This window comes from Haplochromis burtoni, unplaced genomic scaffold (assembly GCF_018398535.1).
Source record: "Haplochromis burtoni strain Fernald_Lab_line unplaced genomic scaffold, NCSU_Asbu1 Contig_26, whole genome shotgun sequence".
In the NCBI taxonomy this organism is placed as follows: Eukaryota; Metazoa; Chordata; class Actinopteri; order Cichliformes; family Cichlidae; genus Haplochromis; species Haplochromis burtoni.
In genome coordinates, this window is record NW_024582387.1 from 554,981 (window position 1) to 571,680 (window position 16,700).

At 40.7% G+C, this 16,700-nt stretch overlaps 1 protein-coding gene across 8 annotated transcripts in view; it reads left to right on the forward strand.

Moving 5' to 3' along the window:
* LOC102302991 (plasma membrane calcium-transporting ATPase 1) overlaps nt 1–16,700 on the forward strand; it is a 142,348-nt gene that overhangs the window by 79,072 nt on the left and 46,576 nt on the right. For all 8 annotated transcript variants that reach the window (XM_042218962.1, XM_042218959.1, XM_042218961.1 and 5 more), the window contains 4 exons: nt 9,894–10,091; nt 12,763–13,020; nt 13,221–13,346; nt 13,742–13,867. In XM_042218962.1, coding sequence (XP_042074896.1) covers nt 9,894–10,091; nt 12,763–13,020; nt 13,221–13,346; nt 13,742–13,867 — 708 coding nt within the window. The remainder of the gene's footprint in view (nt 1–9,893; nt 10,092–12,762; nt 13,021–13,220; nt 13,347–13,741; nt 13,868–16,700) is intronic.

Consider the following 16,700-nt stretch of genomic DNA (forward strand, 5'->3'; position numbering starts at 1 on the left):
CACACACACACACACACACACACACACACACAGCCTCAGGACATCCATGTCTTTGCCAATTCAAGCTGAACGCTCCTCTAAGCAATCAGCAAGAGGAAGAAAGCTACAAAGACACTTTTCTTTCTTTCTTTTAGTTGAGACATACACATTTAAATACAGTGTAAGTCATTTTGCAGCGTACCAGGTCTCTGGTTTTGTTCAAAGAGGATAGACCTGAGGACTTATAAAGCTCAGCCTTATGTCATTCTGCAACAGAGGATGCGAGTCTGTGTTAAAGAGAAATCTATCTCCTGTAGACACTTGTCTCTTCATACCGGTGATATGGTCATCACGGTCATCATTCTCCATCTCTGGCTTAGCCTGTGAATGAAATGCTTCAGGTGAACTATTGGTCCTCCGTTCAGCCAGGATGCTTTTATCTGTCACACATTACAATTTATTGCTCTCATTAAATTAAAAAAAAAATGTGTTGCTGACAACAGCAGGTGGAGTTAGTTTGGGCAGATATTGGATTAAGCTATAACCTCAGGAGAGTTAAAAATGGCATGCTGAAGTGCCAAAGAACTTTTTCAGTGGCCACTTGAGGCTGGCTTAAATTATATTGAAGCTTAAAAATGTAAAATATTAGGGGTGATGCAGCTTTCAGAGACTGGTGGGGGAATTTCCTCTCTTAAAACACAATACAATTTTCTTTAATTATCTTAATTTTTTAATAATAATAATAATAATAATGGATTGCATTCGCTTTGAGGGCCTCGAAAAGCAATCGAGGCCCTCAAAGCGCTTTACAATTCCACTATTCCTTCACACACTGGTGGAGGCAAGCTACAGTTGTAGCCACAGCTGCCCTGGGACAGACTGACAGAAGCGAGGCTGTCATATCACACCATCAGCCCCTCTGGCCATCACCAGTAGGCGGAGTGTCTTGCCCAAGGACACAACAACCTAGACTGTCCGAGCCGGGGCTCGAACCGGCAACCTTCCGATTACAAGACGAACTCCCAACTCTTGAGCCACGATCGCCCAAATTAGCACCCTGTTTAATAGCCTTTCACATTAAATCAAACGCACCTTATTAATCAAAATGGTTAGAAAGTGCTAACAATAGCTGATAGAACTACCACAGCTGTACAGTTTTAGCTAATGTTTGCCATGCAACTGTTTCCAAACAACAAAGAAGTAAACAAACAAAACAAGATGGTGAAAGCATCACAGCTGAACTCTAGACATCTTGACATAGTTGCTCCTGTATTTTATGCAGTCTGTGTTAAATGTTTGTTCTGCATCCACATCTGTGCCTGTTTTTGCTAGTGTTTGCTGATGTGCTTTCTCTTTATCTAATTATTAAAATAGGCCTCATTCGGTCACCAGGCTCCATTTAAGGTGCTGTTGGCACTGAAAGAAAAGCAAGTTCCGAGGATGCTTGAGGCCTCAAACAATGAAAGAAACATCTAGATTAAACAGGGCTTGGTGATGGCTTTAAATAGAAACTTGACCACCAAATAAAACTGCATTGTACAGTCAACCGATTGATATCTATTCCTGCTCTGTGGCATATACAATATGAAAAATGCTGAGCAATGACACAAATTCTGATTTTACTTCTAGATAGCAAGAGAAAAGGAAAATAATAGCAGGCATTACAGTAGCAAAGTCCTCAGCATGCTTGTATTTCTAGAGGAACGGTGACTAAAGAGACAAGTGCTTTAACATCTATGGAAAAGACATCAGTAAAAACAAATTTTATCCATGTTTTCACAGTGACCAGGGGTATTAGCTCCTCAATTCTTTAAAATGTACTTACATCCCACTATAATAACCATTTCTCACAATATGAGGCCCTTCTCTACATTATATCAGAAAAATGTGTTGGTGTTATTACGCAAGGAAACAAACAGAAGGTAAGTTCTTCATCAGAAGAGAGAAGATGTAAGAATCCAGGACATGAGAAAACAAGATGAGACAATTACCTAGAGAGGGATATTATAGCAGGGATGCAGTGAATAAACACCTCGTTACAAAGATGAATGCAGATTTAAGAGTTCAGTAATGTGAACACTACCGGATCTGGTCTAGAGGGATGTGGGGAAAAAGTGATGTAGTCATCCTTTACCGCTCATGCTCTCAGTTTTCAGGAATATTATGGAGACCAAGAGAACAGGGCCGTAAATGCTTCATCCCGATATCAAAAAGATCTTTGTGCTGTGGGGGGCAATTTAGTGCCATGGTTACCAGAAAAATCCCCACATATGGACAGTTACAGCATGTGGAGAGAACAGTGTAATGATGACTGTTACTTTACAGCATGTTTATTTCGGGGTAGGGCAAATCTCACATTTATCTTCTCATATAGAGTTTTCACTCCCAGCTGTGGGACTAATAAAGGCGATCTTATCTCATCTAATGCATGACAGAGGGCTGGTTTGAAAGCTGCCGTCTTCTATTTTTTGAAAGCATCTGTGTCACTTGTGGTTAAATGGAGCCTCAGCCCAACCCTTCCACTCTGTGGTTCACCGATGACCTGGTGGAATTTCAGAGGTTAATCACTCTTTAACGAGATGGTTCCCAATTTAGGCCCGTGACATCATTTGAGTCACTGTTCGTAATGTCAGGTCACATCAGTGCAGCATGCATATCAAACAGGTCCATTTAAATGAAGAAGAATATATTTAGCTGGCAATTGTAACTTTTTAAAAACTTTTTTTGTAGGAGATCAAAGGTAGGAAAGATGTCCGAGACAAATTTTAAGTTTTAATAATTTATTTTATTATTTGAAACTCAAAAACTGTCTTCTTTTTTTCCACAGTAAGGTGTTGGAAAAACCATCGTCGATAGTCAAACTCATAGGCTTGCCTTTTTGCATGGACAAAAGGTTATAAACAGCCTCAAAAAAAAGTAATTTCTGTTTCATTTGTTGTTAAATATTTGTCGTCTACTGACATGCCCTGCAGCTCGCTGTACCACTTGTGCGTGAACTCTCTGTTCAACAGTTTGTCTTATCACTATTTAATGATAACATTTTTGTGTGAGCAAAAGATGAAACAAGCGGAGCCCTTTGTAGAAAAAGCCTTGTACCTTGTGTTGGATTTTGTTACTTTATACCTGTTTCTTTTCTCAGCTTAAGGGTTTTGAAAAAATATCATCAGAGGATCTTTGACTCTGAAATGTAAACCGAGAAATAACTGTGCAGTTTCTGAATTTATGAGGCAAAGTATAAGAGAACTATTCTCGCACAGCTTAAATCAGTGCTGTGCTGGATGGGTTTGGCTCATTTTTACAATACAATATTTACTTCGTTAATACTAACAGTGTATTTGTATCCATATCGGAGTATACAGGGGGACACTTGACTTAAATTACTTCAGGCTCCGTGTAGACGTCTGCACGACTGCCAGTTTTTAGTGATTATGTGGATTCATCCAAGACACAAATAACTTCTGGATTTTAAACCAGCCGTTAGTGCAGCGCCTCAGTCCATCAGCTTTGTGTGTTCCTGAGTGCAATTGTTTAAAAATGAAGCTGTAGACTGGTCTCATACAAACTCATTCGTGCCCTACTGAAATGAAAATTATTTTCAAAATCTTGCTGATGGTTATAAAAAAACTTGACAATTAATATCCATGAACACAAACAAATAAATTGCTTTTTTGTTTCTAATCCACATTTTTGCAATGAGAAAGGCTTTTGGGTCAGCAGATTTACCTGCAGTTACACTGACTTCATTATTTCAAACAGTGGCCATGTTTATTATGAGTGTTCCCCACTGTATCTCTGACAGAAAATGGGTAAAAGCATAATAGGTTCTCTTTTACTGAATGAACCTGTTCTTATATATAGCACTTTTCTACTCAAGCTCTTAAAGCATGTTTATACAACATGATGAGCACTTTTTTTCTACGTTTAAGTGATCTCTATCAGACATTCACATTCTGATGAACACATCAGGATTAAATTGGAGTTCGGTATCTCGCCCTCTTATTTTTGGCATGCAGAGTGGAGCAGCCAGAGATTAAACAACCAAACTTCCGATTAATAGATGATCTGCCCTACCTCCTGAGCCACTCCTAAACTAAATTATCAGTACAGGGTTTGTTATTTTGTTATTAGATCCGGGTGTGTGACTTCAGCATGAATTGTTACTGCTGCTGTTTTTCTCAATAAGTCCAGCTGTGGGATGGTGGTGAAAGGAAAAAACAAACAAACGACAAGGTGGAAGAACCACAGAGAGGATGAAGGAAACGTGAAGCGGTTTTGGCAGCATGGAGGACAGAGAAAGGACAAATAGTCTTCAGTCTCTGTAGTGGTGTCTTTTTGTAGTAGAGGAAGAATGAATGAAAGTGAGAACTGTGTGGTGGCTGATAAAACTGTAGATTGGAAGAGTTCTCATTTTGGATCGAGGTAGCCCATTTCTGCTGGAAGCTGAAATTTCCAAACATCTGTGACTGGCGAGTGTGCGGCGGTCTGCTCTTCTTTTACTGGAACGTCATCTTAGAGCTTTATTGTGCATCTCCATGGGGACGCTTGCTAACAGGAAGCTGATGCCAAGCACTAGATGAAACATGATTTCACAATCACAGCATTAAATGGGAAAAAAACAGACTCATATCGTTCAAACCTTCAGTAAAGGTGCTCTGTGATTGAACTCATCTTTATTTTAATCTGACAGCAGCTTTCAGTGACAATCACTGGCCTCAGCATGATCAAACTGGACTCTGCACTAAACCACAGTGTGATGAAACATGGCCAATGGTGCCTGTGACAGAAAGTGTATTTTTAAAATATCGGAGTGTGTCATAGCTCATCATGAAGATATTCTGTCCTCAGCTCTGTTATGTTGTGTCAGAATTACTGTATATTTTCTTATCCCACTGCATGGTAGGGTGCTCTCATTTTTATATTTAATATGTGTCATGTCACCTTTAGTTGCTAAAAATAAAACTATAAAAAAAAGGCAAAAAGCTTGGAAATGATCTGTTCAAAGAATGCAAATGGTTTGCAGCATGTAGAGATTTAACAAGTGCCACATTAGACAAGGATCATTAAGAAGTATCCAAAAAAAACGTCATTCCTTATTTTCTCATATTTATACTGGTGAACATTAATCCCTATGAGCCACAGATTCAGGGTTCAGACTGCTGTAAATGCTCACTTTGGCAGTTTTGTGGGGGGTTTTTTTGCTCTTGGGTCTGTATTTCTAAGCAAGTTTATGTCGTGGTCATCTCAGGCACAGAGCTCTGCCTGCCTTCTGATTAAACCAACAAAAGACATCTAGCTTAAAGGCTAAAGCTGCTTGTTTCAGACAAAAGATGAACTGAGGTGCTGTACCGAGGCTGATGGAGATTTAAAAAAAGGGTGATTTTGAACCGTGAATTATGCAAAGCGTGAGTCCAATGATAACAATTTACAATTTGTTAGTATTAATATTAATATTCAAATATTTTTTTTAATTGTCAAAGTTTATGTTTTCAGATCAGCTTACTTGATTCAGAATTATCCATCCATCCATCCATTCGCTTCCGCTTATCCTTTTCAGGGTCGCGGGTGGCGCTGGAGCCTATCCCAGCTGTCATAGGGCGAAAGGCGGGGTACACCCTGGACAGGTCGCCAGTCTGTCGCAGGGCCAACACACAGGGACAGACAACCATTCACACTCACATTCACTCGCACATTCAAACCTAGTGACAATTTGGATTAATCAATTAACCTATCCCCACAAGCTGCATGTCTTTGGACGGTGGGAGGAAGCCGGAGTACCCGGAGAGAACCCACGCAAACACGGGGAGAACATGCAAACTCCTGATTCAGAATTAGCTCATGCTATTTAAGGTATGATAGTATAAAGTCAGCTCACTTAGTTGACTCACTACCAGATCGCAGTCATTCTCTGACCTGTTGGAAACGATGAGTTTGGCTACAGATACTTGCACTGTCAGTGGGCTCAGGAGCATCCACAGTCTGTGGGACAGCCAGTGTCTGCTGATAGATTTTTGAGACACAGAGTGAAAATGTGATATCTTTAACATCCACACACAGATTCACTTCTACGCACATCCCCTACTTTGTGTCTTTGCATAGGTTTTGATTGGGTTTGGTGTGAATATGCCATAGGATCACCTTACTTTAATTTTCTTTAATCACATTTCACCTCTACTGTCTTAAGCCGCCTCACATCTCATTGATCTCACTGAACTTATTTAATCTCAACTTGTCTCTTCTTATCTCACGTTGTGTCCTTTCTCCTTATTTTATTCCGTCTAACCTTATATCATTACACCATCCACACCCCATCTCTTCTTCCCTCACCTTATTTGCCCTCCTCTCATCTCTCCTTTACCACATCTAATCTCTCACCTTATCTCGGTCAGCCTTAATGTGGAATATTTCTGCCGCTGAAGCTATCCAATTAAGATTAGATGGCATGAAACTAGTACATCTGTGTGTGCTGTGTGTAGGCAAACCCTCAAAATGGCAGAAGCTAGTGTCTCATAGTTTCACCTCATTACTGCATCCAAAGAGGAGTGTGACAGACGGGGGAGAATTCACGAGGAGGAGAGGAGGAACTCTTCTTTCGGTCCGTCTGGACAGCATCATCAGAGAGAGCGAGAATAAGAGTCCGTTATTAAAACATGTGACGGCAGAGACATGGCTGAGCTCATGTTCATGCTGACTTGGAGGCTGTCTTCATGAGAGATCCTGGCAGTGGGGTCTGTTAACATTCAGATCACGTTCCACTGCATACCTCCCGATTTCTCTAAGAATCCCCAGCAGCCATGTTGGTGCCCGCGTGACCATGAGGAGGACGTCTTTGATGATCAGACTTTAGTGGAAAAATACATAATTAAACAAGTGGTTACACTATTTTTCCATTCAGTTGTATGTGTGTGTCATTAAAGTTGCAGCAAACACCAGTTAAAGTTAACGAGAACACGTGATTTTAAAGAGCTAACTGTTGAGATTCTTCCGGTGAATGAAAATCAATACAGAAACAAGCTGCTGATTATCCATTTTTAATTAGCAAACTGCAGTTGGTGTTTTTAAAATCTAATTTAAGCCCAGTTTCAATAAAACCACAAGTAAGGAGCTCTGAAGATGGATGAAGCCCTGGTGTCTCCGTCTTTCTGAGCATCTGGGTCGACTGGGAAATCTTTTTGTTTGTACTATCTTTATATGGAGAATGAATGAGCAGCGAGATATGAGCCACGGCTGGAAAATGACAGTCACAGTTCTGGAATCAATAACTCAGTGATATTGTTTGTTCCTCGGTAAGCAGAGGTTTGGGAGCAATCTCTCTGCAGAGTGATAAGAGGAGAAACATTGGCATTTTTCAATTCGGTGAACTCATTGATTAGTTGGAGAAATCCAGTGACTGACATTAGCAGAAATTTGATGCAACTCTGCTAGAAGGGATGCTTCCACAAAAATAGCAAACACCATCTGCAAGTTCTAATGGTGTGTTTAAGGACAGTGTTTTACTCTTAAACAATAAGGTTAAGTAAGGTGAGGTTTGACTGCAGTTACAGAAGGTGTTTTCAGACTGTTTTGAGGTGAACGTTATGAAAAGTCCTTCTAGAAAACAGTGCTGAATAAACATTTACACTGCAACATAGAGCAAATGTTCCTGTAAAGCAAGATGACATTCCTTGTACATTCCTCCGCCTCTGACTGCCACCCATTACAAGCGGCAACAATGGGTTTCCTTCTCCCTTAGAGATGGGGTGTGGAGCCATTCGAGAGGGCCTCGGCGTGCAGCTGCTGCTCCTCCACATCAAAAGGAGCCAGTTGAGGTGATTCAGACATTTGACTAGGAGGCCTCCAGGATGGCTTCTAGGTGAGGTATTCTGAGCCTGTCTTACCGGAAGAAAGCCCCGGGGTAGACCCAGGACTCTTTGGAGAGATTTAACAAGTTCAGTCAGTATTATCCTTCGCTCTCATTGGTAGTTGTTTCAGGTGCTAATCTCAAAATTTGCTGAAATTTGTCGACCTTTAATGGTCTGGTCAGTCTCTTCCTGTTGGAACGCCCCTTTAGACACAAAAACCCACCCACTTTAGTCCACCAGTAGTTTTTTCACCTTACCGTAAACTGGTTGAATGGTAAATGGCCTGTATTTGTATAGCGCTTTACTAGTCCCTAAGGACCCCAAAGCGCTTTACACATCCAGTCATCCACCCATTCACACACACTGATGATGGCAAGCTACATCTTAGCTACAGCCACCCTGGGGCGCACTGACAGAGGCGAGGCTGCCAGACACTGGCGCCACCAGGCCCTCTGACCACCACCAGTAGACAACGGGTCTTGCCCAAGGACACAACGACCGAGACTGTAACTTGTGTTTGCGTGCTCTCCCCGTCAGGTTAATTGATGATTCTAGACATGCAGTTGACTGCCAACTTGTCCACAGTCTGCTGCCTCTTGCCCAGTGTCGGCTGGGACAGGCTCCAGCTTTAGTTTAAGGTTTTGATAAGCCTTAAATCATGATTGCTGCAGTATAAAATGTGTATAATCTGTCAATTTGTTCATTTAGATTTCAAATTTGATTAGCGGGATGGTTCATTAGTTTCCTGTGAGCAACTCATCCAGACTGGGCTGGTCTGAACGGGTGGTGCTGTGTTGACATGGAGCAGATTGGCTCTGGTGGAGCAGCAGATTGCGTGTTCAGCGGGAGGGGAACTTGGGTCAGTTCAGGCTGCTTTGGTTTCATCGCTGCCGCACACACACACACACAGTGGAGGCCCCTGACCCGGTGACTGTGATCAACACGAGGGGCCACAGAATAAAGCTGAAGGGTGGCAGGATGACTGCTTTCTATCTGCTTTCCGCTAATATTTAGGTTTCCTGGGATTTTCAGTTCATCACCCTCTAAAAGTTAATTACATCATTTCTCTTTGGTTGAACTAATTGCAGCCCGTAGACGGTTGTAACTTTGAATGAAGGGTTGTTTTAGAGGTCGCAAGCCACAAAAGTTCAGCCGCTGTTACAAAACAAAGCGAAACAAAAAGAAACGTTCAGGAATCGTCACTGAAACTTATAAAACAACACACCCCATCACAGCTGCTTATAATTCACGCTTGATCAGGGGATTTATTTTTCCAATCTTTGTTGCTGAACCTGAGTGTACCAGATTTCTGACCTTTAGGTCATTTTTTTTTGTGGCGGAAATGATGAGTATGTCATTGCAGATGGTTTCTGGGTGGAACAGGTCTGTTTTGGTGAATTGCTCAAATAAGTACTGTGTGTGGAAATGCTGCAGTCTGCAGCAAAAGGGGCTGATCGTGACTTTCTATTACTAAAGTACATCTTCTGCCCTGTGTGGTGAGTTAACATAATAAAGTTTGAAGACAGGAGTTAGCCTTTGACCCTTATACACAGCTGCTATTGCTGCTGCTGATATGCTGTGGTGGAAAAAGCATGTCTTGCAGAACAAGATTGTAATAGTTATATTTCAAATTCATTGAGATATTTAGGGCCGGTGAACTTTAGCACTATAAACAGCATTGCTCTAACTAAATATTAACACAGCAACACACTTCAGTCTGACTGCAACACTCATTCACCTGCAACACAGGTACACACAGAGAGACGTCACAGAAATACTGAAAACGGAGTAAAGGTATATCTCTGCACAGTTCTTTAAAATATTAAATAATTTCAGTTAACAGAAATAAAATAAAACCCAAGCCTTAAAAAAAAGTGCAAAAACGAAAATAAATTGATATAGAAAAGTCCTTGTTCTTCGTAACTGTGTCTGTATGTCTGCACTCTTTGTCATGTTGCTGGATTCATTTGACATTTCTCCAAGTTTCCATCCACATGTCAGAACAATTACTGTTTTACTAAAGAACAATAACTAATGTTGATGTCAATATTCATGACCTTTCGGTTGTGTCTGCAGGTCTGTCTGGTAACCCTGTCGATTTGGAAAAACGTCACACGGCATTTGGACAGAACTTTATCCCCCCAAAGAAGCCCAAGACATTCCTGCAGCTGGTGTGGGAAGCTCTGCAGGACGTCACGCTTATCATTCTGGAAATCGCTGCAATCATCTCACTGGGTCTGTCTTTCTACCATCCACCTGGCGGTGACAGTGAAGGTCAGTGTAGATCGTCGTAGACGCTGTGTCTTTACCCATTGCTTTCGGTACACTGAAGACTCAACCTGAGCATTTTAGCTGCTGCCAGCTGGTGGTTTTTCAGAGCCAGAGATGAACATATATGGAGAGGTGGCAGTGCTAAGTTATCAGTATACCAAGCTGCACACATAGACATAACAAAGAGGGTTGTTTCTCCAGTGGAGTTTTCCTTCCCACTGTCGCCAAGCGCTTGTTTGCAGCGTGTCGTCTGGTTTTTGGAGTTTTTCTCTGGATAATTTTATTATTTTAAACGAATTAAGTTAAATTAGTTAAGAAATCAAATAACTGCTAAGACAAAACTACCCGTGGCTTAAAATAGAGGGAACTCCAACATTAACCAAAGCAAGTGAAGCTAACTTGGAGGAGAAAACCACCGTTTTATTAGACTCCCAGGAAGTGAAATCATTTCCTTTGTGAGGTGGAAGGCAACATGGGTTAAACACCTGAAAAAGGCAAGCCCAGCAATCAGCTGACTGGCTGGGTTGGTCACAGCTGAACGGGTGTCATGCACAGATGCAGATTAATTAGAGCACTGTTATAAAATACTAGAACTTGATGTGGACACTCAAGTTTGTGAAATCTTGTGAAAGGAGGCAACATGGGAGTTTCAAATGAATACCATACATGTATCTACTAAGGGGCTGACGAGTAGCACCAGCGGCCACCTGTATTTTTTTTCTATATCCATGTTGTTTATTTTAATTACATGCTTTTATCAGGTATGTTTTTCTGGGTAAATTATAAGTGGATTTATTTACTTTCATTTTTACGTAATCCACTTTTATAAAACAAGAAATCTGATCATTGATTTGTTTAAAAATGTCAGTAGTTACTGGGCTAGTTTCCATTACTGTCAATTTTTGCATTAAAATGAAGTAAGAAAATAAACTGGTGCAGAAAACAAACATCTAAACGTGACTTTCTTCAAGTGTTTACACGCAGATACGTTTTATGTCATGCAAATAATGAAACTATAATTGTGGCAAGAACTTCATTAGCTCAGTGAGCCTTAATTGAGTTGGCTAAGAGAGGTTAAGAACTGCCATCAGGAATTGTCACTTGATGACAATTCAGAGCCTGATAAATTATCTGAGTCTTTAAGCCTCGTGGTAACACTCACACATTCACGGGCTTCTCTAATCAAGTGAGTGAGAATCTGAAAATGAAGCTGATGCCTACGAAGCAGGGAAGGCTATAAAAGGAAATCAGAGCACTTCCAGCTTGCTGTCTAAAATGTCATTCAGTAGTGGTGGTTGATGGGAGCGCCAGGAATCGAAACAAGATGTCTGCAGAGGAGCAGCAACGGGAATGTTTAGCTGACACAGAAGTGATGCTGCACTGTTTCGCTGCGTGGGGTTCATTCACAATCAGGGCCCACATCAAAGGAAAATCCTCACCTGCTGCTGCGTCACAAAAGTCAGTGTGTGTGGTCAGCAAAGCAGCATTTGGATCAGAGTAACAGCTGCTGTGTGCAGACTGAGATAAAATATGTTTTGTTGGCCTTAATTATCAAAGCTCTGTTTGCTGAAAAAGGGAGCAGTATGTTTGTGGATTGTGAAGATGCTTTGCATGCAAGGGAGTCTAAAAATATCTAGAAACAGGAAATTATCTGCTAGTCACGAATTTCTGAAAGATGACAAATTAGGAGAAGAAACTTTTTCAGCTGATTAAAGGTTAAGGTTTTCCAAGCTGTGATAATCCCATAGGGGTTACTGAAAGCCCAAACCTTTGCACATCCCACAATTACTGCATCTATTCCAAAAGTAACATGTATTTATTAATTATTATTATTTATTTTCAGTATTCTGATATATGTAGGTAGTTGGTTTATATTTAAATTTATATTATTATTTATATGGGGATGTATATATTATATGTACTGTAAATAAAGTTGTTTAAGTAAAGTTTTTGTTTAGCTTTTGACAGTATTCCTGACTGAAGGATACAGGTCATTCTTGCTTTTTGCTAATTTGAAAGACGGCTGAGCAATTAATTAAATTTTAATGATTTTACAATTATTAAAGCAGGATAACTGAGATACAGTTGTTGTGCAATGTTGTGTTTTGTGCCTTCATAAAAATCCAAAAGAGAAAAAATTATAATGTGATGATGTCATGCCTGAGTGGAGCATATTCCACTGGTCTATGGTTGTCACAGCAATTTAAGAATTCAGATGTGGGTTTTTTGTTGCGTCTCCAAATTCTAAGTAGAAAGTCTGACTTGAGAGAGCATCCAGATGAAAATTGCAACTGGAAACTTGGAATTTCAGGATTCCCACTTTAAATGCACAATACAATACCATATGTCATCTTAACCCTCTCCAGGCAGACGTAGCAGATTTGCGACAGTTAAGACATAACAACCTGATTACCCCACATACATATTTTATGAGTTTTTTTTACTCAGAAGTACCACTGCAGGATTTGGTTGTGCATTAGCAACAAAAAACTTAATTCGGGCTTGAGAGGGTTAAACCTCATCACAGCTTAGAGCTTCTTGCCTTACCTGTTCATTAAATCATTACACAATCAGCCATTATTGCCTAACCTTTCCAATAAGAGCTCTCCATCTCGCCACCTGTCTTTGCTGTTATGATGGAATTTGATTTCAACATGTCCTCATGTTTTCACAGCATGCGGCGCAACTTCGGGTGGCGTAGAGGACGAGGGCGAGGCCCAGGCTGGCTGGATCGAAGGCGCTGCCATCTTGTTCTCAGTCATCATTGTGGTCCTGGTGACGGCCTTCAACGATTGGTCCAAGGAGAAGCAATTCCGCGGGCTGCAGAGTCGCATCGAGCAAGAACAAAAGTTCACGGTCATCCGCAAAGGTCAGGTCATCCAGATCCCTGTGGCCGAGATCGTGGTTGGAGACATCGCTCAGATCAAATACGGTATCAAACTCAAACATTGTTATTTGGTTATTTCATGTGATGTTTAACTGTCAAGCTTTTATGACTACAGCAACAACCTTTGTGGAGCTGCTTTACAATACAAAATTTAAATTTAAAAGGACTCTGTGTAAGATCCTGTTCAAACCCTGTGGCTGATGGGGGGAAAAAGATTCTGACCCATCTGATTGATCTGCTTGCAGGAGACCTGCTGCCTGCTGATGGTATCCTGATCCAAGGCAACGACCTGAAGATTGACGAGAGCTCTCTGACAGGAGAATCTGACCAGGTTCGCAAGTCTATGGAGAAAGACCCCATGCTGCTGTCCGGTGAGTGCCTGGAAAACTGTTCTCCTAAAAAAATCAGGTTCACGGTGTTTGACTGAAAGATTGATGTCCTGCTTATAACACAAGAGCTGTCTGAGCCCCCGCCAAAGCTAAAATTTCCCATGTATGAATTCAATCCCTTGATTCAGAAGGATATCTGGATGCAGAGTAGGGCTACACAGGAGTGCAAGACTATTTACCTAGAAAAAAAGCAACATAAGTAAAAGCATGTCATTTTAAATATTCAGTAATGCGTCTTAAAATGAGATTTGATGGATAAATAAGTGCTTTGACATTGATTTAAAATGAAAACAAATGACAGGAACACAGTAACAGTTTTAAAAAATAAATAAATAAAGCTTCTTTTTTGACTCGTAGCTTTTTGAATATTTCCTCAGGGACCCACGTGATGGAGGGATCAGGCAGGATGGTGGTGTCAGCTGTCGGCCTCAACTCTCAAACAGGCATCATCTTTACTCTGCTGGGCGCCAGCGAGAACGACGAAGAGAAGAAGGTCAAGAAAAGTAAGACATGAGACAAAGCCTGTCACACATGTCAAGAAACACAACATATGTTGAAGTGTGGAAGGTCATACGAGGACAGTAAGTCTGTGAAGTGTGAGGAAAGTTTGGCTAGAACGACTGTCACCGTGTCAGCTTCTGAATATTTCTGAACAGGCTGATCGGAAATATTTTGCCCGTTTTTATCAGCTGGTGTTGATTTGACGTTTCTCCTGTCGTACCAGCCGACTCTGTCAGCAGGTAGAGTTCATCCAGTCTGAGCTGATAACAGCATAGCTTTTTGAAGGGTCTGAATGTGATCTGTAAGCTTAATTTAACTTCAATCTAAGCACAAAAACCTTCCATAGTGAATACACGAGACCAAAGATGAGTAATATTGTGATTGTACCGGCCCAAAACAAGTGAAATAAAAGTGACGTCTACAAAGGAGCTCCCACAATCTTACCAAACTTAGCTTATCGTAATTTTAAAGTGGCATGCACACCTTTTTAGTGACCGATTCCAAAGAGTTTGTAAGATTATAGTTCATTTGCTATGACCAGGTAATTAGCTTAAACTGTATATAAAAGATGAATTAGCAAAGTCCTGTTTTGAAGTCTTGAGCTGACCTTTTTTGGTATGACAATCTTGGTGATTACAAACAGGATATGATGTGAGGTGGAGCTGATTCAGAAACATATCGCGATGTCATAGGCTAGAAATGTTAAATGTGCTTCATCAGACAAGTACTGAGGACAAGTACTTCCTAGACGTCTGCAAACAGTCACCTCTTGCTGGACATTTGAAAAATGCTGCACTAGCTGCACTTTTCTGCTCTGCCCCTCTTTTATATACAGTCTATGGTTGTAATCAAAACAAGATTTCAAAGAAATGCATGTGACCATGTATCCTTAAGGGGATAAATGGCTATTATATCCATGGATCATTATAGCCTACTTTCATTCTGTAAGTTAAGCAGACAGCCCCAGTCCTTCAAAGGACTCAGTGCTGCCCACTAGATGAATCTCCAGAGTTTGGAGGCTGTTGAGGAGTCAGACATAATTCTTGGACTCAAAATAGCTTTGCATAATTCAGTTAGAAGATAACGCTTATTGATATTTTAATGGTCCTTGGTGCAGCACCTCAGTTCAAACAAGCTGTTTTAGCTACTCCATCTGATTGGCTGCTCATTGAACAGGTTTGAATAGCGGGTAGGTGGGGCTTCCGTGCTCACAGGTGGAGCTGTGTGCCTGAGGGGACCATATTATGTATATCTTCTCTCATTCACATCATACAGATCCAAAAGTAGAAAAAATGAAATCAAGCATTCAGAGCACACTACAGCCTGAACTTTTGGCTCACAGAAATTACTCAAGGATATACGGACCTCTTTATTTGAAACGTTTGCCATGTTTAATAAGAGAATCCACCATTATGTGACATATGGCAGAAAATATTTTCAAAAAAGCATAATAGGTTCACTTTCAGTCACGTCAAGCTGTCATTTGTAAGTGGACGGTTCATTAAACAGGAAAGTGTGCAGAATGTACTTCTGTACACTAAAAGAAAGGGAGCACTTTAGAGGTTGTTATGCAATGGTTTGCAATTGCCCACTTAAGATCAAATCAAGCTGTATGTGGCCTACGAGCTAAAATGAGCTTGACACCCCAGATGTAAAATTTTAAAAAATACTTGAATTTTTAACATTATTCAGTTGTTATGTTCAAGTGCTTGATGGGAATCTTGATAGGCCATTTAAACTTTTGTTCTCTGTCGTGGGCTTGCAAACAATCTTTGTTAATATTTCAGTAAAGCAACACTTTGAACTGTGATTTCACAAAGACTCAAAGACAGATTGATTGGTCACCTGAGCAAACACCTCATCGTGGTCTCATTTATTCATGTAAATTCATGGCCACAGTACTGAGTAAATTGGCCAGTTACGTAATATCAATTAACTGTGAAACACAGTTGCTTCTTTTATAGAGGGACCCTTCAAAAGCCAACGTCCAGATGATCTTTGTACTATGTCAGAGCAGATGTAAAACAACAGGCTTCTGCAGTCGGTCTCTATTGCTTTTGATTTGCTTGTGATCATGCTAACCCCCTTATACACATGTATCCTTTTCCTTTAGTTTGTTTTTGTCTTATCATTTTGTTTTACTGGCTAAAGTTTGAGTTTGTCAGGCATTCATTGTGAACTGGCTGAATGTACCAGCTCAGCGGAGAGAGACGCTCAGGTTTGCATTTCGGCCTCCAGTTTCTGGTTCATAAAAAATACAGACAAACAGACAAAAACAAAATTGGTGCTGGCTTCCTAATGAGGAGAACCACAAAACAGATTCAGCTAAAAGTAAATTCTAAATTTTAAAGAAAAGAGCCTTTACATTTACATCTCATACACAGGCCGTTACTTCCATGTTTACATTGTCAAAGCTTTAATCTTAATCTTAAAATGTGTTACTAATCCTTATGCTGAAACAAAGCACAAACCCTCAGAAAGTCTTTGAAGTGAGAAGTGTCATCACTTTTCAGAACAAGCCCTTGCTTTGATATTTTCAGACTTTTCAAAAGGGATCTTAACTTTAAAAAAAAAGCCCTTATTTTCCAAATTGGAAGTGAATCCTCGCAAAGATAGAAGCGCGCACACAAACACACACACACGGAGGCACTGTCATGAGGTTCCTGTGTTCTTTTAACAGCAGACACACAGCAGACTTCACTGTCACACATGGCTGCATCAATCCGCCGTAAACACGCACACATGCACTGCACACATTCATGCATTCGTGTCAAGTCACACCCATCAGTTATCTTGCGGGGATAAAAGCCTTCAGTGTTGCAAACGCACACATAC